Here is a 21559-nt window from a genome sequence, read left to right as displayed (position 1 = left end):
ACAGGGAATTATAACCATACGATGCAAAGTGCTGAGAAAATCGTGCTCTATGAGTGCTGGCTAATTTCATTCTTAATAGGGCTCCCTGAATTCATATGCTTTACAAATGCTATCATTAGCTTGTGAACAGCCCAAACGTACAATCTTATAATGCTGCATTTTTAGTTATTAAATGCATTCAGTTTCAAAACATGAACATTTAAAATAAATTGCAATTACGGAAGCCAGTTTAGATACTGCTTCGATGTTTAACTTAAAAGAAGACTTCAAAATTACAAGTGCCAGAACATCTGTCAGCCACTAAGTGATGTGACTCATCTGTCAATCAGAGGGCCTGGCACACAGTAGGTGCTCAATAAATGCCTGCTGGTCAGAGTGAGAGGTTATAGGAGGCCACACATCAGGCACAAAGATGCTGGCAGGCAGTCCTGCAGGCAAGCCCCACATGTCTCTCCATGCACTGAACTGCCGACACTCCAAGCACTGAGCCCCTCCTGCCTCGGACCAATGCACACACTTCCAGGGGCACTGCCCAAGGCCTCTGGAGCCAGGTTCAGGCCAGCAAAGAGCTGCCAGACACAGAAGGGACGAGGAGGCTGGAAGACGGTGATCACCAATCCTGGTCACAGTGGTACCTCGAAATTGGCACTCGGGATGTCCAGCCCTGAAACAGCCACCTCCCTGCTCCGGCTTCTCCCTGCATTTAAAAACCAGCATCTCCGTCTCCAGCCGAGGCCCCCAGGTTAATGATTAGGATTCCCTAAGTAACTGGAACTTTGGCCTTGACTTTGGGCCTGGCAGCATGACAAGGTCTGATGTTATCAGCCAGAACAGGCGTCGGGATGAACTCACTGCCTAATGAGACACGGTTTATTTTCCCAGCAGAAAGCTGACCAGGAACAGAGCCAAGTACTTCCCAGGCTCCGCGGGCGTCAAAGGGATTGCACCTTTTCCAGACCCAGTCCACAGCTGCAGGCAGCCAGCGGGAGTCCGCATTGACAAACGACCCACCTCTGCGTACTGCTTGATTTCAGAACCTGTGTTCAGATACTGACCATGCCTGCCATCCCCTGCCGGGTGCATCCTCCCTCAGGAACGCCTGCAACCCAGCAGCCTGTCACAAGCTGTCCTGCGAATGCCACGCCAGTGCCACATACGGCCCAGGCTCTTCCCACCCACAGGCCTTTCCCGGCCTATCCTCTGCAACTTCCCAGACCTCTTTCCTCTCCCTGTCAGGCATGGAAGCCAGATGCACGCGGCCCACCTTGTTATTATCCGCTAATAGTTTCTGCCTGTGAGTTTTCTTCTCCAGACAGACCCTAAGCCCAGGCAGAGACCCAGGTCCGTCATGCATTCATCCTCAGGTTCACAGCTGTGGTTACTACCAGCTCCCATGTACCAAGTGTTCTCTAGTGACACAGTAAAAGTGTCCCTGGGGGGCCCTCCTGTGGGCGCACTTATGTCCTGATGTGGACATCAGGGCTCAGAGAAGGGCAGCTGCCCAGCCCAGCTGGTAGACGGCAGACAGACTCAGACCTGCCCTACCCCGTCCCGGCCCATACTCTTCCCCTTCCAGTCTGAGGAGGGAGGGGTCCCGGGAAGGTCCCGTCGAGGAGCCAGAGATGCAGGTAGGGGTGGGGCATGAGGGGGATGAAAGCATTGTGGCCTGGGGGGCGGGGGGCACAGTGAAGGTTTGTGATTGTGTGGGTGACACACAGCGAGACATGGGACAGAGACACAGGCAGGAGAGACAAGGAGACAGAGTGGCACAGAGATGCAGAGACACACGGAGAGAGGCAGAGACAAGCAGGGTGAAGAGACATGGATCCAGCAGTGACACAAAGATAGAGACAGACCTGAATACCAACAGAGATGGAGACGGGAGGACGGACCGCAGGAAGCAGGACTGCTGGGGACGCACAGCCAGAGGCTGAAACCTCCACGAGGCAGGGGTGGGGGTCAGGGTGGGGCCTAGCCTGCACCCCTCTGAGAGTGGTCAAGATGGATGGATGAAGATGGGAGGAACTGGGAGAGGGGGGACCCAGAGGGGGACCCAGGACACCCCCGGTGGCTAGCCCAAATCCTCATGACCCACCATCACTTGAGACACATCATGAACCCGGCCACCCCTGAGCACCACCAACGTGCTCCTGGCATGAACAGTGTGGAGGGGCTGGCCCAGAGGGGCAGTGGCTCAGAGGGGAGTGAGCCACTTGATTCAGTTCCCGCAGGTGAGGTCCGTGGTGGCCCACATCAGCACATGGCAGGAAGCAAGTGACAGGTTATTCTGTAAACAGCAGCTTCAGGACTTGGCTCTGGCAGCCCTGAAGACGTCAGAGATGCACCTAGGGTGCCACATGGTAGGGGTTGGAATTATCAGCCCCTCCAGAGAGCGCTATCTACAAAAGCAATCCTCATAGCCCACCCTAACTGATACCTACTATGTGCTAGCATTGTGCCAAGTGCATAAGTGAATCCCTTCAGGCAGCGTGGAGCTTAGGACTGCAGGCTCTGGAACCAGGCAGCCTGGGGGCACCCCTTCTACCTCCTTCTGTTGATTGTGGCGAGAAGCTCCACCTCCTGCTGCCTCAGTTGCTCTTCTATAAAATGGGGCCAATGATGGCAACTTGCCTCACTACACAGCAGCTAAGCAACGGGGTCGGTGCAGAGCGTCCGGGTGCCTGCCTCGTGCCAGTACTCAACAAAGCTCGCCACTCTAACAGCCCTCGGCTGCTAGAACAGGGCTCACAGCAGAGTACTGCTCCCACAGAAGTTTGCCGGATGAAAAGCAAATCACGCACGTTCAAATCCTCAACCTGACGCCGTGAGGCTGGAGAACTGCCACCCATTTCACAGAGGGGGAAGCTGAGACTTCCCCAAGGCCATGGAGCCAGCCAGCACCACCACCGAGATACGAACCCAGGACTGTGTGGCTCCAGAATTCATGCTTTCATAGATTTTTAACCTTTTTATTCTTTTCCATATTTATAAGGAAACTTTTCCATATTTATAGGAAACATATAAAAGCAACGACGGGACTCTAATGAGTCCCCACGTACCATCACCCAGTTTTGACAGCTGTCATTCTTCTGGGCCAGTGGTCCTTAACTCAGGGTAACTTTTGGCAATTTAACTCAGGGGACATCTGGCAATTTATGGACTCCTTCTTGGTTGTTACACTGTGGAGAGGGTGCATCTAGTGAGTGAAGCCAGAGATGCAGCAAAACACCCGCCAGTGTGCAAAACATCCCCTAAAAATCCCCCAGTGTGAAAACACCCGCCAGTGTGAAAAACATCCCCCAGTGTGCAAAAACGGTCCCCACAGCAAAGAATGATCTGCCCCAAATGTCCACAGCGCTGAGGTTGAGAGGCCCTGGTCTGTGTCCACGCTCTTGATCATCCCCCTCCAAATGCTGCAGGAACTGGAGCCGCAGTCTTCGGGTGCAGATGGGGTTTGCATTTTGATATGGGGAGCTTCGAGGGGTGGAATTTCGCTATGATGAGTGACCTTGAAGGTGGCATTCTGATTAGAAACAGGGGTGTTGGCTGGGTGAGGTGGCTCACACCTGTAATCCCTTTGGGAGGCCAAGGTGGGCAGATCACTTGAGGTCGGGAGTTCAAGACCAGCCTGGCCAACATGGCAAAACTTTGTCTCTACTAAAAATACAAAAATTAGCCAGGTGTGGTGGCACGCGCCTGTAGTCTCAGCTACTGGGGAGGCTAAGGCAGGAGAACTGCTTGTGCCCAGGAGGCGGAGGTTGCAGCGAGCCAAGATCATGCCACTGTACTCCAGCCTGGGTGTCAGAGCAAGACTACCAAAAAAAAAAAAAAAAAAAAAAAAAGTACAGGGTCTGGCCACTCTGGTCTCTGTTCGAGGCTGCAGCTGAGGACCCTGCCTCCCCTGGTGGTCACAGCCCCAACCTGGCCTCTTTGCATCACTCAGGGCCTTGCCTGGTCTCAGTGAGTGTTTGAATTTCGACTCCTAGGGTGTGAAGAATGTGGGATGCTGGAATCAAATGGGATGGGCCCTTGCTTTGTGAAAATGTTCTAACTTCTCTGAGCCTCAGTTTCCTCACCTGAAGAGTGAAGATGGACAGTTACTCTGTCCCAGGTGGCCTGGGGATGAACCAGGCAGGGCAGGTAAGTGCTGCTTGTGGTGGCCCAAAGAGGAGCCTGGAACCCTCCAGCAGCATCAGAACTCTCAGCACCACAGCAAAGACACAGGCCCCGCCCTGGAGCAGTTCTCAGTCTAGGCAAACAAGACGTGAAAATGCAGACGACCGGCCAGGGCCTTGTGCCAGCCAGGGAATGAACCAGGGTTTGGGTTGGGGAGCTGGCTGGAGGAACCCAGGCGGCTTCCCAGGGTGGTGCTGTGTGACTGGGGCTTTGAACAAGAATTAACATTGGCAGGCGGGGAACAGGAAGGGTTTTCCAGGCAGGGAACCAGCATTTGCAAAGGCCACAGACGATGTCCAGCAAGCCCAGGATGGCAGGGCTGGGCCCAGGGCGCTGCTGCCACAGGGGATTGCCCCTGACGTGGTGCTGTGGTGAGAAGGGCACGTCGAGGGTCCCACCAACAGGGCAGTGGTGGGGTGCCCCCACACAGGGCCCAAAAAACAGCACCCCCAAAATGAAAACTTCGTATTGGAAGGAACTTCCCTCTCATCCTCAGGCTCTCAACAAGAATGAAATGCCTGAAAAACACGACTCCCAGACCAGCCTGCCAGGAGCCCTCCGTCCCCCGACAGCACGCCACCTTGAAGGGAACAAACCTGGGAAGTCCCTGGGAGCCGTGGGGAGGGGCTGGTGGTGGGGGCTGGGACCCAGCGCCCCAGGACCCTCCACAGTAGGCCCTGGTCCCCTATTTACCATCTGCTCCTGCTGCATTTTACCGCAAGGGCTGACAGGTTCAGCAGAAGAGCGGCTGGTTCAGGACCAGGAGAAGGCGCCTCACAACCTCCTCGTGTCTTTGTGTTTGTGTCTTGCTCAGCCTCCACCACCAGATAAAGCGGAGCCCATCGGCCTCCTCCCCAGGTCGCCTTCCACAGGAGGATTGTGCAGGGGAGAGGGGATGTCCAGAGAGACCGAGCCCCCCTCGCGGTGCTGGTCAGGGAGGGGAGAGGAGGCGAGGGGCAGGAGCCGGGGAGTCCTGGGGGAGGGAAGCACACTGAGCCTGGCACTGATGACTCCTACAGACCAGCCGGGCAGAGCAGCTCCACCCACGGCCTCATTACCTCCCTTTCAGCCTTGAAAATCCTCTCCAGCCCTCCAGTGCCTGGAGACCCCCCTAAGACATCTGGGAGGCAGGAAAGAAGCCTTCACAACATCCGCCGATGCCTATTAAACCCCTACTATGTGCCCGACCGGGGAGGAAACGCAAATGCACCAGCAGGCACTAAAAGTGGGCGTGGCGGGCCAGATGCTGGCCGGGCAGGGACGCGGCTCAGGGCCCACTTGGACCTCTGCTCCTTCACCAGAAGCCACAAGGGCAAAAAGGTGGGGTGCTTCCAGACAGGGCTCAACAAACAGTGCCCCGCCCCAAATAAAAACTACTTCTTGTCAGAAGGAACTTCCTCTCCTCTCATCCTCAAAATCTCATGTGAAATTTGCTTTTTGGCAACTAACTCAAGTTAAATAGACCCATATATCACGCTGGCCAAAGAGCAAGGGCGGCTGAGGCAGAACCGGCCCAAAGCTCTCAAGTCCGCAGCCTTGGCCGTGGACATTTCGGTACCTGCTCTTGGGAAGTTCACAGAGGGAGGTAGAGACACACGCTGACCGGCCGACCAAGGTCAAAGCTGGATCAAATCCCAGTTATGCTGTGTGATCCTGAGCAAGTGAACAGCCCTCTCTGAGCCTCAGGGCATTTATTGGTAAACTGGAATAACAGCATCTACCTCCGGCATTGTTACGGAAATTGAGATAAGGCACAGAAAGCCCTTCCTACGCAGTCGGGGCTCAATACAAGTATCGGCTGTTAGTCATGTTGCTGCTTAGAGCTGAAGAGCTCCCACTAAGGCTGGTGCAAAAGAGTAGAGAAGATGCCTCTCGACTCCTCCCTGGTCCCAAATCCTGCACAGTGGTGGGGCAGGAGGTCAGGTCATCAGCCTGAAGTCCAGAGCTTGGTGGGGGGTGGGGGTGGGGTGCCGCTCACAGTGCAACACAGTTTTATTATTTTTAATTTTTAAAAATAGAGACAGGATCTCACTATGTTGCCCAGGCTGGTCTCGAACTCCTGGGCTCAAGTGATCCTCCTGCCCTGGCCTCCCAAAATGCTGGGATTACAGGTGTGAGCCACTGCGTCCGGCCCCAACACATTTTTCCATACAGTATTCAACAGTAAGAAAAATTACTGACTTTTTGACATGGGAAGAGTCATTAACAACACCACACCTCCAGATGTCTAACTTTCTCCCCATATAGGAAACCCTGGTGACCGCTGGCTGCCATTTCTGCAAGACTGGGGCCAGGTGAGCTCCACTCCCGCACATGAGCCATGGGCTCTGCAATTCACCACAGTCCCCACCACTCCCTCCTGTCTCACGCCCAGAAGACTCACTCACTGCTGTTACCAGATCACCCTGGGACTGCTGCAATTGTGGGACCAGCATCTCACATCCTGCCCGTCCTGGCTCTGCTTGGCTCCAAAGCCACTCTGGCTCCCCTCCAGCCCCCCTGCCCATCTTTCTTTCTGGGCAGATCTCAGCAACCACAGTCTCCCCAGGCCCCTGCTGCCCTGGTCGGGGTAGGGGTGAACGGGTGGGCCAGGCAGCCCCAAGTCCCAGCCAAGCTTCCCTCTACTGGGCAGCAGCGCTCTGTGCGGGAGGCAGGAGCTGGCCGGGTCAGCTTCGCTGTCAGCCAAAGAGCTCCCCTGGGAAGCACGGCATTCTTCTCCATCAGAAAAATTAATCAAAATGACACCTCGTGTACAAGATGTTTTGGCGGCAGAAAACAAACAGTGGTTTACAACAAATTAGTGAGGCTGCTCTGCGCCTCTGGGCACGTGAGCCAGGAGGGCCGGCCTGGCACAGTCAGCAGGAAGCTGGCCCGGGCCAAGGGGACACCTGCTGCGGCCTCTGTGCACTTCTGAGGCCGGCGGCCCACACGGCTCCAGCCCCGGTTCACACTCACGTCCACACTATGCCTGAAACCATCTCCAGATGTGAGGGGCCCTCCCGTGCAGGCACGGGGCTGACGGCGGCCCCCTCCAGCAGGGTCTCAGGGACATTGATTTGGAAGACCTGGGCCCCTTTTCTGGAGCCTCTTTCCTTTCCTCTGATTGGACAAGGGCCCTGAGACATGGCGAGGCGAGGATTCCAGAGAGCTCAGGGCACAGCATGAGACGTTTCCAAGGGAGAAAACATTCCAAACCTGCAGCCTGGAGGGCACCCACGTGCCCTGCTCAGCTCTGGTGTCCCAGTCCCAAGACACCACAGACCCTGAATGCCAGCCTGAGCTCAGAGCAGAGAACGATCCCTGGTTTCTCACCAAGTGAAGCAAATTTGACCAAGTCACCACACCCCTGCTACAAATACTTCCATAGCTCCGATGATCACAGAACAGTGCTAAGCTCCTGTGTGGCCTTGAGACCCTGCACAGTCTGCTCTCTGCTACCTCCCAGACTCTCTCTCTCCACTCTGCCCTGGCTCACGCAGGCAGCCCATGCCAGACTAGCGATTCCTCAAGCACCAAGCTCAGGTGCGTTGCGGAGATTTGGCAATTGCAGTTCCCTTGACCGGGAGCACTCTTTCTTCTGACTCCAGACAGACACTCCTCGGCCAGGTCTCAGCTTCCACGGTCCCTCCTCAGAGGCCACTCCCGACCGGGGCTCCCTTTCATTTAATTTTTTTTTTTTTTTTTTTTTTTGAGACGGAGTTTCGCTCTTGTTACCCAGGCTGGAGTGCAATGGCGCGATCTCGGCTCACCGCAACCTCCGCCTCCTGGGTTCAGGCAATTCTCCTGCCTCAGCCTCCTGAGTAGCTGGGATTACAGGCACGCGCCACCATGCCCAGCTAATTTTTTGTATTTTTAGTAGAGAAGGGGTTTCACCATGTTGACCAGGATGGTCTCGATCTCTTGACCTCGTGATCCACCCGCCTCGGCCTCCCAAAGTGCTGGGATTACAGGCTTGAGCCACCGCGCCCGGCCTCATTTAATTTTTTTATACATTTTATTTTTTAGAGACAGGGTCTCACTCTGTCACTCAGGCTGGAGCGCAGTGGTGCAATCTCAGCTCACTGCAGCCCTGAACTCCCGGGCTCAAGTAATTCTACTACCCCAGCCTCCCAAGTAGCTGGGACCATAGGCACGCACTACCATGCCCAGGTAAAGGCCCCCCTTTAGAAACAGCTATCTAACTGATTTTTCTTTTTGTTTTTTTGAGACAGACTCTTACTCTGTCGCCGAGAATAGAGCGCAGTGATACAATCATGGCTCACTGCAGCCTTCATTTTCCTTGTTTGTTTGTTTAATAGAGATGGGGTTTCGCCATATTGCCCAGACTGGTCTGGAACTCCTGGGGTCCAGTGACCCACCCACCTAGGCCTCCCAAAGTGCTGGGATTATAGGCATTGAGTCACCATGTCCCACCTATAACTACATTTTCTTCCAATTTGGTCATTGTATTCTCGCACCAGACACAAGCTCCCTGAAGGAAGAGATCACAGCTCTCTACCAAGGCAATATGTGATGGAAAGAAAAATGTGGTTTCATATCCTCATGTGCAACTGTATGATCCTGGGTAAGTTACTTACCCTCTCTGTGCCTCAGTTTCCTCACCTGTAACATGGGATAGAAACAGCATCTCCCTTGTGGGATGTTATGAGGACTGACAAGATGAAAACGCTGCCTGGCACAGCAGGGCTGACTCGATGTCAGCCACCCCGTGATTCCCGCTCACCGCTGAGCAGTAAGCAGAGTCTGTCCTGGACCACTCCATTACTCACAAGCAAAGCTGGCTTTTCAGCCAGGCACAGTGGCTCACACCTGTGATCTCAGCACTTTGGGAGGCCGAGGCAGGTGGATCACTTGAGGTCAGGAGTTCGAGACCAACCCGGCCAATGTGGCAAAACTCCATCTCTACTAAAAATACAAAAATTAGCCAGGCGTGGTGGCACGTGCCTGTAATCCCAGCTACTCGGGAGGCTGAGGCAGGAGAATTGCTGGAACCCAGGAGGCGGAGGTTGCAGTGAGCTGAGATCGCTCCACTGGCTGGCTTTTCAGGCAGCTGACGCTCTTCCACTCCACGCCTGGAATCCCTCCTGAGAGTTCCGGAGCTTTTCTCCCCTGCTTTAGTCCAGGCCCTCATCATTTTCCATCAAATCCAAACTAATGTTCTAGCAAGCAAAGCCTCTCATGAACCTGCCTGAGCCAGCTCACTGACTCAGTCAGACTCTCTGAGGCTTAATTGTTTTTGAGTTTTAAAGGTATTATTTTAGGCTAGGCGTGGTGGCTCATGCCTGTAATCCCAGCACTTTGGGAGGCTGTGGTAGGCGGATCACCTGAAGTCAGGAATTCGTGACCAGCTGGACCAACAGGGTGAAACCCTGTCTCTACTAAAAATACAAAAATTAGCCAGGCGTGGTGTCAAGTGCCTGTAAGCCCAGCTGCTTGGGATGCTGAGGCAAGAGAATTGCTTGGACCCGGGAAGCACAGGTTGCAGTGAGCCGAGATAGCACCACTGAACTCCAGTTTGGGCGATGGAAAAAGATGGTCTCAAAACAAACAAACAAAGAAACAACAATGGAGACTGCACATGGCTGGAGCATGAGCCTCTTGCAGGTCATGATGAGGAGTTTGGGTTTTATTCTCAGGTCATTGAGAAACCATCTTGGAACAATTAGAAATAACTTTAAGATCTCAAAAAAAAGATATTATTTTAATAACATCTAATGGATTAGAGATGTGGTCTGCCTACATTGTCCAGGTTAGTTTCAAACTCCCAGACTCCAGTGGTCCTCCCACCTTGGCCTCCCAAAGTGCTGGGATTATGGGTGGAAGCCACTGTGTCTGGCTGTCTCTGGGCTTAGAGAGGCTAAGAGACTTGCCCGTGGTCACACAGCTAAGACATGTCACAGAAGGGGCTTGGCTACAATGAAAGAGAGGAGCAATTCTTAGTTAAAACCTCATGTTATAACGATCAATATAAAAACATAATGAAAACTTCCATTTATATAGGATGGCATGAAAATGTGACCTTTGGTACCATAAAAACACGTATGTCGTAGTGTGGGCATGTGTACATTTTGTGGCTGGGCGCTGAGGGCCTGGGGCACAGGCTGGTTCTGTCTGTGAAGCTAATGCTTCTTTCTCAGGCGGCTCAAAGGTAGGGCTGAGAGGCTGGGCTCCAGTCAGAAAGCTGGCCAAGGGGGAACACTAGTAACCCCAGGTCACTTCCTGCACGGGACCCCTCGGGCCAGCCCAGGCCGCAGCCACTGTCCACACTAGCGCTGAGTCTCATGGGCAGTGCGCAGCCTACCTCCTCTGGGGGCTGGACCCCATGCCAGCATTCCCGTGGGACCACCCAATAACCCTGTCCCAGCCCTCTCCACTCCATGGACCTTTGGAGGCAGAGCAGGGGGGTGAGGAGCAGACAGCCCTGGGGTGCCACATGGCCAGGTCCCCCTGGCTGGCTGCTGTGTCTAATGGTCACTGTTGAGGCCAGCCCAGCAGGGGGAGGCCTCAAACACCTGCTCTGGGGGAGCAGTGGGGTCCTAGGGGAGGGACCAGGAGAGAAACTGAAGCTCTCCAAGCCCTCGGCTGCCCGGGCCCCTCAGGCCTGCACACGGCATCGGAACCGGCCCCAGAAGAAGGGCTTGGTGGAGGTTGAAATGTCAGCCTCTGATGGTGACGGCCCTTCGGGTCACCGAAAGGAAGTGTCCACCCTGGGGCAGCACTGAGGGGAACTGACTAGAGACGGCACAAAATCCCAGCTTTGAAAGAATTGAGATGGAAGACCCTGAGAATACCTGGGCACCCTATGAGGACTTTCACCTCCCAAAAAGCAAGTCTGGGGGTCCGGCTGGGCACCGACTGGACCAGTGGGGTGCAGGGTACCAGCTCTGGGCCCAGACGTCACAAGTTCAAACCCAGCTCCACCACTTTCTGGGTGGGCAAGCAACTTAACCCCTCAGTGACTCAGTTTCCTCATCTGTAAAACAGGAACAATGACCAGACCCTCTCCACAGGCTGGGGCGTGACGCGACTACAGCGTCGGCCCCAACTCCAGCTGTGATGATCATCATTCTAGAAGGGCCCCTCCAGCTCACACTCTCATGCAACCACAGCCCTGGAAGGTCCGCACACGCATGTGCACACGCTCAGCTGCACGGCCTCCCCCAGACAAAGCCCTTGTGGGGCCAAGATCAACACACCGGGGTTGCTGAATGACTCACCCACCCCTGGCCGGGACACGCTTCCTGGAACAAGTCACCACAGGTAGGTCTAGGGGGCTCTCTAAGGCTTAGCAAGGCCCAGAGTGTGGCAGAGAGGAGAGGGTGCAGTCCTGACATGCCCCAGCCGCACCCCAGGGGAAATGCCACATCCCTGTGGCAGGAGTGGGGGTGGACCTCAGTTTCAGAGCCCCACAGGCCTAGATTCCAAACCCAGCAGTGACCCTGGATAGGTGATTCTCGTCTCCAAGCCTCAGTCTCTGCCTCTGTAAATGGAAACATGAGTGCCAACCTCATAGGGATGATTGTGCAGACTGCAAAAAGTCTGTCAAATGACAGGCAGGACCCACTGTTAGGATACTCGGGTCATGATCATGGCACAAGGTCCTGAGTCCTTTCTTCCCCTGATGCGACTGAAAATTTTTTAAAAAAACGTTCAGAGATAGGGTCTTGTTCTGTTGGCCAGGCTGGAGTGCAGTGACACGATCACGGTTCCTGGCAGCCTCAAACTCGTAGGCTCAAGTGATCTTCCTACCTCAGCCTCCTGCGCAGCCGGGACCACAGGTGCACGCTCTCACACTTGGATAACTTTTTGTAGAGATGAGGTCTGGCTTTGTTGCCCAGGCTGGTCTTGAACTCGAGCAATCCTCCCACCTTGCCCCCACAAAGTGGTGGGATTATGGCCATGAGCGACCACATCTGGCCCCTAATGTGCTTTTTTTTGTGTGACAGGATCTCACTCTGTCACCAGGCTGACTGCAGTTGTGCAATCTTGGCTCACCACAACCTACACCTCCCAGGCTAGGCTCAAGCGATCTGCCCTCCTGGGTAACTGAGACCACAGGCATGTGCCACCATGCCCAGCTAACTTTCCTATTTTTTGCAGAAATGGTGTTTCGCCATGTTGCCCAAGCTGGTTTTGACTGAACTCCTAGGCTCAAGTGATGCATCTGCTTTGGCCTCCCAAAGTGCTGGTATTACAGGCTTGAGCCACGGTGCCTGGCCCCAACGTGCTTTTAAAGTCATCAGTGGCAAAAGTCACTCAGAAATGGTCACCATAACTTGAGAGAGAGGTAGACAAAGGATGTAGCTCATGACTTCATTGTCTTTGGAAAGCAAAGAGATGGAGTTTGTCTGAAGAGGGGCAATCCCAGAGAGCTTCCCACAGGAGGTGGCATTAACTCGGGCTCTGAAGGATCAGTAAGAGTTCCTAGACCATGAGATCTGGGAGGCCACTGTGCAGCTGTTATAAGCTTGGGCAAACCACTCCCCTGCAAGCATGCCAGTGAGCAGCATGTGCCTCAGGCAGGTACAATGAGGCCAGGAACCTGTGACTGGAAAGCAGATGCCCATCAGGCATTTCGAATCACACCGTTTCGAAATGTAGTCCCAGCTACTTGGGAGGCTAAGGTAGGAGGATCACTTGAGCCTGGGAGTTCCAGGCTGAGGTGAGTTAGGATCACACCTGCATTCCAGCCTGGGTGACAGAGTGAGATCCTGCCTCGAAACAAAACAAAAAGCACTCACTAAATGGGCTGTGGTGACAAAGTGGAGATAAGGTGGGGACAGGCAGGAGGAACAGAACAGCAGACGGAACACCTGCAGGCAGAGTCCAAGAAGCCACAAGAGGCCCTGCTAGGTGATACTTTTCCTGTGAAGGGCATATCCCCAGGGACAGGCACACCCGGCCACGTGACCTCAGATAAGACCCTTTATCTCCTTTCCTGAGCCTCCTGTCTTCTCACCTATAAAATGAGGGTGACTGGCCAGGCACAGTGGCTCACACCTGTAATCCCAGCACTTTGGGAGGTCGAGGGCAGATCACTTGAAGTCAGGGCTTCGAGACCAGCTTTGCCAACATGGCGAAACTCTATTTCTCCTAAAAATACAAAAATTAGCTGGGCGTGGTGGCGTATACCTGCAATCCCAGCCATTCCGGAGGCTGAGGCAGGAGATCACTTGAACCCAGGAAGTGGAGTTTGCTGCGAGCTGAGATCAGGCCGCTGCACTCCAGTTTGGGTGACAGAGTGAGACCCCATCTCAAAACAAAACAAAATAGAACAAAATGGACACACGATCCTTCCTTCCTTTTGGGGCCATGGAGAGGATCCCAGGATGACAGAGGAGAGATGAGGAAGGGAAAGGCCTTTGCAGGCCTCAAAGAGCCACATGCCGGGGAGATGCCTGTCCCCCTGCCCCGGCTCCTCAGGTCAGCTGGAGGCTGACTCTTGTCTTGCCTCAGGAAGGGGAACCTGGCCGGAATTCTGGATGTCATCCTGGTCACTGTCCCTAAGTGTGCAAGGATGGGCAGGTGGGCAGGGGCTGTTTCTGCTCACTACAGTAACCCCAGATGGCACTCAGCAAACAGTAGGTACCAATAAATGGTGGTTGAGCACACCAACAGTCACAGCCCAGGGCTCGCGTGGGACAGGGAAAGGCTGAGGTGCCCGGACTCGCTTTCTGTCTGCAGAAGTGAAATATGCCCCCTGAACTCGGCTTCCTGAGTGCTCCTCCCCACGCTGGGATCTGCGGAGGGAGGGCGGAGGGGCCCTCCCCTCACTTCTCGGGGCAGGATACTCACGTTCCCGAAGGAGGGGAGCCCTGCGGATCCCAGCCACCTCCGCAGGGACTGTGGGAAGGCCCCATGGTCCCGCTCAGCCTGAAGCACGTCTGCTTCCAGGAAGGCGACGTGGCGTCCAACCATCTTGACGAAGGCCTGGGAGACAGGGAGGGGCTGGGATGCCACATCTGTGCAGCCTGGAGCCCATTCCTGGCCACACTCCCTAGGCTGGTGGAGACTCCAGGCCTCCCTCCAACGGGGCTTCCCGCAAGGCCAGCAGGGCCTGCTTAGCTGGAGGAGCACTGCAGTAACCCTGACGACGGTCACAGCTCCGCTGGTGACCTCTTGCCTTCTCCCCAGTGACCGTTCTTAGCCTCCATGTTACAGGGGAGGGAAATCAAGGCTTACAGAGGCTGCGCACCTGCTCGAAGTCACAAAGTCAGAAAGTGGCGAGGGGGCGGTCTCAGGGCACATTCATCAGATTTCCAAGCCTTCTGTGTTAAAAGGTGACTTTTACAGAAACAGCCCAAATGCTTATTTGTATTTTTCATCTATATTAAGGACACACAAACGCTCATTTGAATAGCGGATGTGCTGCATATGGGAACTCAGAAGCCACCAAGGGCCAGGCAGGAAACAAGCAGGTAAAGGGGCTTAATGGGAACCAGGGTCAGTCAGAAAGCTGAGTCCAGGCCGCCAGGGACCACTCAGCTCCAGGCCTCAAGAGCAGAGCTGCTAGTTTCAAGAATAAAAAAGGGCGGCGCAGTGGCTCATGCCTGTAACCCCAGCACTTTGGGAGGCCAAGGTGGGCAGATCACCTGAGGTCAGGAGTTCAAGACCAGCTGGGCCAACATGGTGAAACTTCATTCCCACAAAATACAAAAAGTAGACAGGCATACCGGTGGGCACCTGTAATTTCATCTACTCGGGAGGCTGAAGCAGGAGAATCGCTTCAACCAAGGAGGCAGAGGTTGCAGTGAGCTGAGATCGTACCATTGCACTCCAGCCTGGGTGACAGAGTGAGACCCCATCTCAAAATAATAATAATAATAATAATAATAATAAAGGCCGTACGCAGTGGCTCAGGCCTGTAATCCCAGCACTTTGGGAGACCAAGGTGGGCCAATCACCTGAGGTCAGGAGTTCAAGACCAGCCTGGCCAACGTGGTGAAATTCCGTGGCTACTAAAAATACAAAAATTCGGCCGGGCGCGGTGGCTCAAGCCTGTAATCCCAGCACTTTGGGAGGCCGAGGCGGGTGGATTACGAGGTCAAGAGATCGAGACCATCCTGGTCAACATGGTGAAACCCTATCTCTACTAAAAATACAAAAAATCAGCTGGGCATGGTGGCGCGTGCCTGTAATCCCAGCTACTCGGGAGGCTGAGGCAGGAGAATTGCCTGAACCCAGGAGGCGGAGGTTGCGATGAGCCGAGATCGCGCCATTGCACTCCAGCCTGGGTAACAAGAGCGAAACTCCGTCTGAAAAAACAAAAACAAAAACAAAAACAAAAACAAAAACAAAAACTGGCTGGGCGTGGTGGCAGGCACCTATAATCCCAGCTACTTGGGATGCTGAGACAGGAGAACCACTTGAACTTGGGAGGCGGAGGTTGCAGTGAGCTGAGATGGCACCACTGCACTCCAGCCTGGGCAACAAGAGTGAAACTCCGTCTCAAATATAAATAAATAAGTAAGATAAAAATAAATAAAAAAGAATTCTGACTGGGCATAGTAGCCCGTGCCTGTAATCTCAACACTTTGGGAGGCTGAAGCCAGGTAGGATCACTTGAGGCCAGGAATTTCAGGTTGGGCAACATAGTAAGACCCCATCTCTACCAAAAATTGAAAATTAGCCAGGCATGGTGGCATGTGCCTATAGCTCCGGCTCCTCAGGAGGCTGAAGCAGGAGGATCACTTGAGCCCAGGAGTTCAAGGCTGTAGTGAGCTCTGATCAGACTATCTGGATTAGAATCCGAATTCTACCTCTCAATAGTTGTGTGCCTTTCAGCAAGTTACTTAACTTCCATTAGCCTCAATTTCATTATCTGACAAATGGGGATTAAAAGCAGTAGGAACCTTGGCCAGGTGTAGTAGCTCTCATGCCTACAATCCCAGCACTTTGGGAGGCCAAGGCAGCTGATCACTTGAGGCCAGGAGTTTGAGACCAGCCTGGCTGTCATGGAGAAACCCAGTCTCTACTAAAAATACAAAAAAAAAAAAAAAAAAAAAAAAAATTAGCTGGGTGTGGTGGCGCATGCCTATAATCCCAGCTACTCGGGAAGCTGAGGCACAAGAATCACTTGAAGCCGGGAGGCAGAGTTTGCAGTGAGCTTAGATCGTGCCACTGCATTCTAGCCTGGGTGACAGAGCAAGACACGTCTCAAACAAACAAACAAAAAACCACTATCCTTATTCAACAAGTAGAATGCTTAGCACATATTAAGAGTTCATCAAATCTCAGACACTGTGATTTTTAAAAGGACATTCAGATTTTATGAAAAATCCCGTTTTATTCAATGTTAGCAATGAATCTATACTTTTAAAAAATGCTGTGCAGGCTTAGTAAAATTTAACTTACCCATTTGTGACCTCTGGTGTGTGTCTTTTCATACTTGTCTCTGTGCTCAGCACGTGTGGGCACGTGTCAGTGTGTGTGTGTGCGTGTGCAACGGCTAAAGGCAGCAGAGGGAGCACTACAGTTCCATCTCAGACAAGGCAGTGCCTCTGTGGCCTGCTTTGTTCCATTAGTAAAATAGAAAAGATTTTCTCATACCAGGAACAGGAATGAGGACACCTCAGTGTGGGCTGCTTCCAGGAGTGCCTCCCCTTCAATAATAGCATGAAATGCAGTCCTCTCAAGACCTGCCAGGCCTCCTGCCATCCAGCCCTGCCCTCCCTTCTCCCTCCACGCGCTTCCCTTTGGTTCCTTTAAAGTGCCCAGCCTCACTCCACAGGGCCTCTGCACCTGCACTCCCTGACTGCAGTGCCTGCTCGCCTTTCTTCATGGGGTTTGGCCCTGCTTGTGAGTGTGGTTTTTTTTTTGAGATGGAGTATCGCTCTGTCGCCCAGGCTGGAGTGCAATAGCATGATCTTGGCTCACTGCAACCTCTGCCTCCCATGGTCAAGCGATCCTCCTGCCTCAGCCTCCCAAGTAGCCAGGATTACAGGCATGTACCACCATGCCTAGCTAATTTTTTTTTTTTTTGAGACAGAGTTTTGCTCTTGTTGCCGTGCTGGAGTGCAACAGCTCACCACAACATCCACCTCCCAGGTTCAAGCGATTCTCCTGCCTCAGCCTCCCAAGTAGCTGGGATTATAGGCATGTGCCACCACGCCCAGCTAATTTTGCATTTTACAAAATGTTTCTCCATGTTGGTCAGGCTAGTCTTCAACTCCCGACCTCAGGTGATCCACCCGCCTCAGCCTCCCAAAGTGCTGGGACTAGAGGTGTGAGCCACCAACCCTGACCTGAAATGCTTATCTATTCACAATCCATGCCCTTTAGAAGGTGGAGCTGCTGAGTCAGCACTGCTCACAGGCCAAGACCAGAGCCTGGTCCAGGAGCCCAGGCCCATATGGATGGTGGATGCATGAATGAATGAGTGAATAAGGGAATTAGTGTATCCTTAGCAAAACGACATTGGGTGAACCCAGGACGGAGGCTTCTCTTGTGCTGGGGCCGCCCTGGGGTTCTGGCTACAGAGGGGCTGAAAGGCTGAATTAGCCACGTCGTGTGTGTGTGTGTGTGTGTGTGTGTGTGTGTGTCTGTGTGTGTGTAGAGGTGGGTGGGCGGGAAGTGGTCCAGGAAGCATCTGACAAGGGCTCCAGCCTCAGAGGCCTGGCTCAGCCAGCACATATGGTTGTAAAACTCAGACGAAAGTCCCGACTCCCCTTCCTCCAGCGGATTCCAATTTTATGCTCCCTGCGTTAATACCAATCTGGTGGAGAGTGTGAGGCGACGCTGAGGAATGCGTGCTCGCGATGTCTGAACCATCTCCAAGATGCCTGCCAGCGAGGCCAGCCCAACAGAGCCGCAGTCAGAGAGGCTGAAACCTGGGCCAGGGCAGCCCTGACTCCAGGGAGAGGAGACGCACATGTCCACCCGCACAGCCAGGCTGTGGCGGTGGCTGCTGGTGAGTGACAGGGCCCACCGTGCATCTCAGCCAGCATCTCAGCCACCCGGAGGGCTGGGTGTAGGCAGCATGATTGATTTCTGATATTTTCCTCTTCAATAAAAATGGACTACTTTATAATCAGCTGAGAGGGAGGGAAGGAGGAAAGCTTCATTGTTTAAAAATATATAGGCAAGTATTGAGGAGTCTGAACACTTCCCCTCCCACCCCCAACACAGGGGTCTTGCCATGTTGCCCGGGCTGATCTTGAACTCCTGGGCTCAAGTGATCCTCCCACCTTGGCCTCCCAAAGTGCTGGGATTATAGGCCAAACCACCATGCCTGAAGAATGTGAACACTTCCTGCTGGGCGCTGTGGCTCACACCTGCAATCCCAGCACTTTAGGAGGCCAAGGTGGCAGATCAACAAGGTCAGGAGATCGAGACCATACTGGCTAACACGGTGAAACCCTGTTTCCACTAAAAATACAAAAAAAATTAGCCAGGTGTGGTTGCACATGCCTGTAGTCCCAGCTACTTGGGAGGCTGAGGCAGGAGAATTGCTTGAACCCAGAAGGTAGAGGTTGTAATGAGCCAAGATTGTGCCACTGCACTCCAGCCTGGGTGACAAAGCAAGATTCCATCTCAAAAAAAAAAAAAAATTACCTGGGCATAGTGGTGGGCATGAAGTTGAGGCTAGGAAGTGTGATTGCACACTGCACTCCAGCCTGGATGACAGAGTGAAAACTTGTCTTAAAAAAAAAAAGGGTTTTTATTAATACAACTGATGAAGGTCAAGTTCTGGCCTGAGAGGTCACCTCGTGATTTCCAAGCTCTCACCTGGCAGGTCACACTGATTCTGAGGGCAGCACTCTGTGGAAACCACTGGTACCCTAGTCACCCCAGGACTCCCGGCTGGCAGGGCACAGCAGTGACTGTCCATCCTGGACAAACTATCCCTCTCTCAGCCTTGGGGACCACTACAACCACCATCATGATAGTCTGTCCTTGCTGAGCGCCTGCAGGATGCCAGGGGCTGGTCTCACTTAATCCTCACAATGACTCTGAGCAGCAGTTGGCATATTCTTTTCCTGGCAATGAGGGGGTCTTCCTGTGACATTGACTCCAAGGGGGTTCGTGAATTACCAGAGGGGCAGATCAGAGCCCCAGCTCTCTGGGTCTGGAGTCAACCTGCCCCATACAGTGTCAGGTTCTCAGCGGGTCCCTCAGTTTTACTGTTGATGTCACACGCTTGAGCTAACAGAAAATACATCGTCTCTCTCTTGATCTTCAAATCCATGCCCCTCTTGGAAGCTCACTCAGGATTCTCTCCTTTTAATCGAGCATCAGTTACAGAGAAATCTCTTGACTCTAAGGAAAGCAGCTAAGCAGGGGTGTTGACAAGAGGTGAGTACCACTTGGCCTCAATGTTGGTGAGACTCTAGGGCAGAGAGTGGCCTGTGACTGCCAGGAGATTCATACCCCACAGTGGTGGCAGTTGCTTCTCAGCTCCAGCTGTTCCTAGAAAGGAATGGGAAGAGCCTGGGCTTGGTCTTCTAACACCTGGTCCCTCAGCAGTCCTGGCTCCTGTTGGCATCTGAGTTTGCAATCTCTAGCTATCTAAACTTTTTTTTTCTTTATATAGAGATGGGGTTTCACCATGTTGGTCAGGCTGGTCTCGAACCCCTGACCTCGTGATCCACCCACCTCAGCCTCCCAAAGTGCTAGGATTACAGGCATGAGCCACCGGGCCTGGCCGCAATCTCACAATCTCTATCTAAAACTTAAAGTAGTTGCTGGTGGGAGTTCAAACTGGTGTAGTCACTTTGGAAAACTGTCTGAAACTTCCTAAAACGAGTTCCCATAGCTCTCCTAAAAAGACCTGCCAATAATTCCACTCCTAGGTATCTACCCAAAAGAATGAAAATACATGTCACACAAAAACTTGTATGCAAACATTCATAGCAGCATTATTCATGACAGCCATAAGGTGGTTACCACCCAAATGTCCACCAGCTAATGTATGGACAAATAAAATACGGCCTAGCCATATGCCAAAAGATTATTTAACCACAGGGCCGGGCATGGTGGCTCAAGCCTGTAATCCCAGCACTTTGGGAGGCTAAGGCAGGCAGATCACGAGGTCAGGAATTCGAGACCAGCCTGACCAACATGGCAAAACCCTGTCTCTACTAAAAAGAAAAAAATACCAAAAAAAAAAATTATTCAACCACAGAAGGAATGAAGTCCTGGCACATGCTACAACATAGATGAACCTTGAAACCATTATGGCAAGTGAAAGAGGCCAAACACAAAAGGCCATATATGGTATGACTCCATTAGCATGAAATGTCCTGCACAGGCAAATCCACAGAGACAGAAAGCAGATGAGAGGTTGCCAGAGGCGGAGCTGGGGAATGTTGCTAATAGGCATGCAGTATCTTTTTTTGTTCCTTTTTCTTTTTTGTTTTAAGGCATGCAGTATCTTTTGGGAAAATCTTCTGAAATGAGATAGTGCTGATTGTTGTATCACTTGGTAAATATACACCACACCTCCAAATGGTATACTTTAAGAGTAATTGGCTGGGCATGGTGGCTCACGCCTGCAATCCCAGTGCTTTGGGAAGCTGAGGTGGGTGGATCGCTTGAGGTCAGGAGTTTGAGACTAGCCTGGCCAATATGGTGAAACTCCATCTCTACTAAAAATACAAAAATTAGCCAGGTATAGTGGGCATGCCTGTCACCCCAGCTACTTGGGAGGCTGAGGCAGGAGAATCGCTTAAACCCAGGAGATGGATGTTGCAGTAAGCTGAGATCCCACCACTGTACTCCGGCCTGGGTGACAGAGAAAGACTCCATCTCCAAAAAAAAGTTTGAGACCAGACTGGGTAGCAACTTAGTGAACCCAGGTCTCCAGTGAGTGAGTGAGTGAATGAATGAATGAATGGATGGATGGATGAAAAAATAATCATCAACGTCAACTTTCTTGTTGGTGGGAGTGGGGGTTCCAGCAGCTGCAATCCCTCTGATGGGTCCCGTCATTCTTGGAACAGGGTCTAAACTGCAGGCGTTGGCCCTACACTATCTGCCATGCCCCTCACTCCAGCCTCATCCCCGACCTTGAGCTCCTCCCGGCCCCAAGGTGCCTGAGAGGCTGCCTTTTCCCACCCCTGGACCTTCCTTTACACAAGCTGCTCCCTCCGCAGGTTTCCTGCGCCAGATCTCAGACCTCAGGGTCAAGGTCACATACTTGGGAAGCCCTCTCTGTTCTAGCTCTGGCCAGGAGCTCTTGGTGTGTACTCTTGTGGCCGGCCTGCCCCGCCTGGACTGATTCCCTGTCCAGTGCTCCTCCAGGATCACCAGCAGGGAACCAGACATCTCCCCTCGGCTGTACACCCGGCACCCATCTCAGAGCAGCCCACCGTGTAGCAGACATGTTGAATACAACAAGGATTTGGATACAAGAATCTCACCACTGTAACTCCCATTTTATAGG

General features: G+C 53.0%; 1 protein-coding gene across 5 annotated transcripts in view; it reads right to left on the bottom strand.

Moving 5' to 3' along the window:
• BCAS4 (breast carcinoma amplified sequence 4) overlaps positions 1–21559 on the bottom strand; it is an 88552-nt gene that overhangs the window by 26502 nt on the left and 40491 nt on the right. For 2 of the 5 annotated variants that reach the window (XM_074406656.1, XM_074406657.1), the window contains one exon: positions 9323–14106. The exons of 1 other annotated variant lie outside the window; for it this stretch is intronic. In XM_074406656.1, the coding sequence (XP_074262757.1) occupies positions 13795–14106 (312 nt within the window). In that variant the 3' untranslated portion in view covers positions 9323–13794. Of the gene's footprint in view, positions 1–7955; positions 9207–9322; positions 14107–21559 lie in introns of those variants that run through there. 2 more of the 5 variants (XM_074406658.1, XM_003932574.3) reach the window with 2 other exon arrangements.

This window comes from Saimiri boliviensis, chromosome 9 (genome assembly GCF_048565385.1).
Source record: "Saimiri boliviensis isolate mSaiBol1 chromosome 9, mSaiBol1.pri, whole genome shotgun sequence".
Classification (NCBI taxonomy): domain Eukaryota; kingdom Metazoa; phylum Chordata; class Mammalia; order Primates; family Cebidae; genus Saimiri; species Saimiri boliviensis.
Note: the sequence above shows the minus strand (reverse complement) of the source record. Positions and strands in the feature narration are given on the sequence as shown.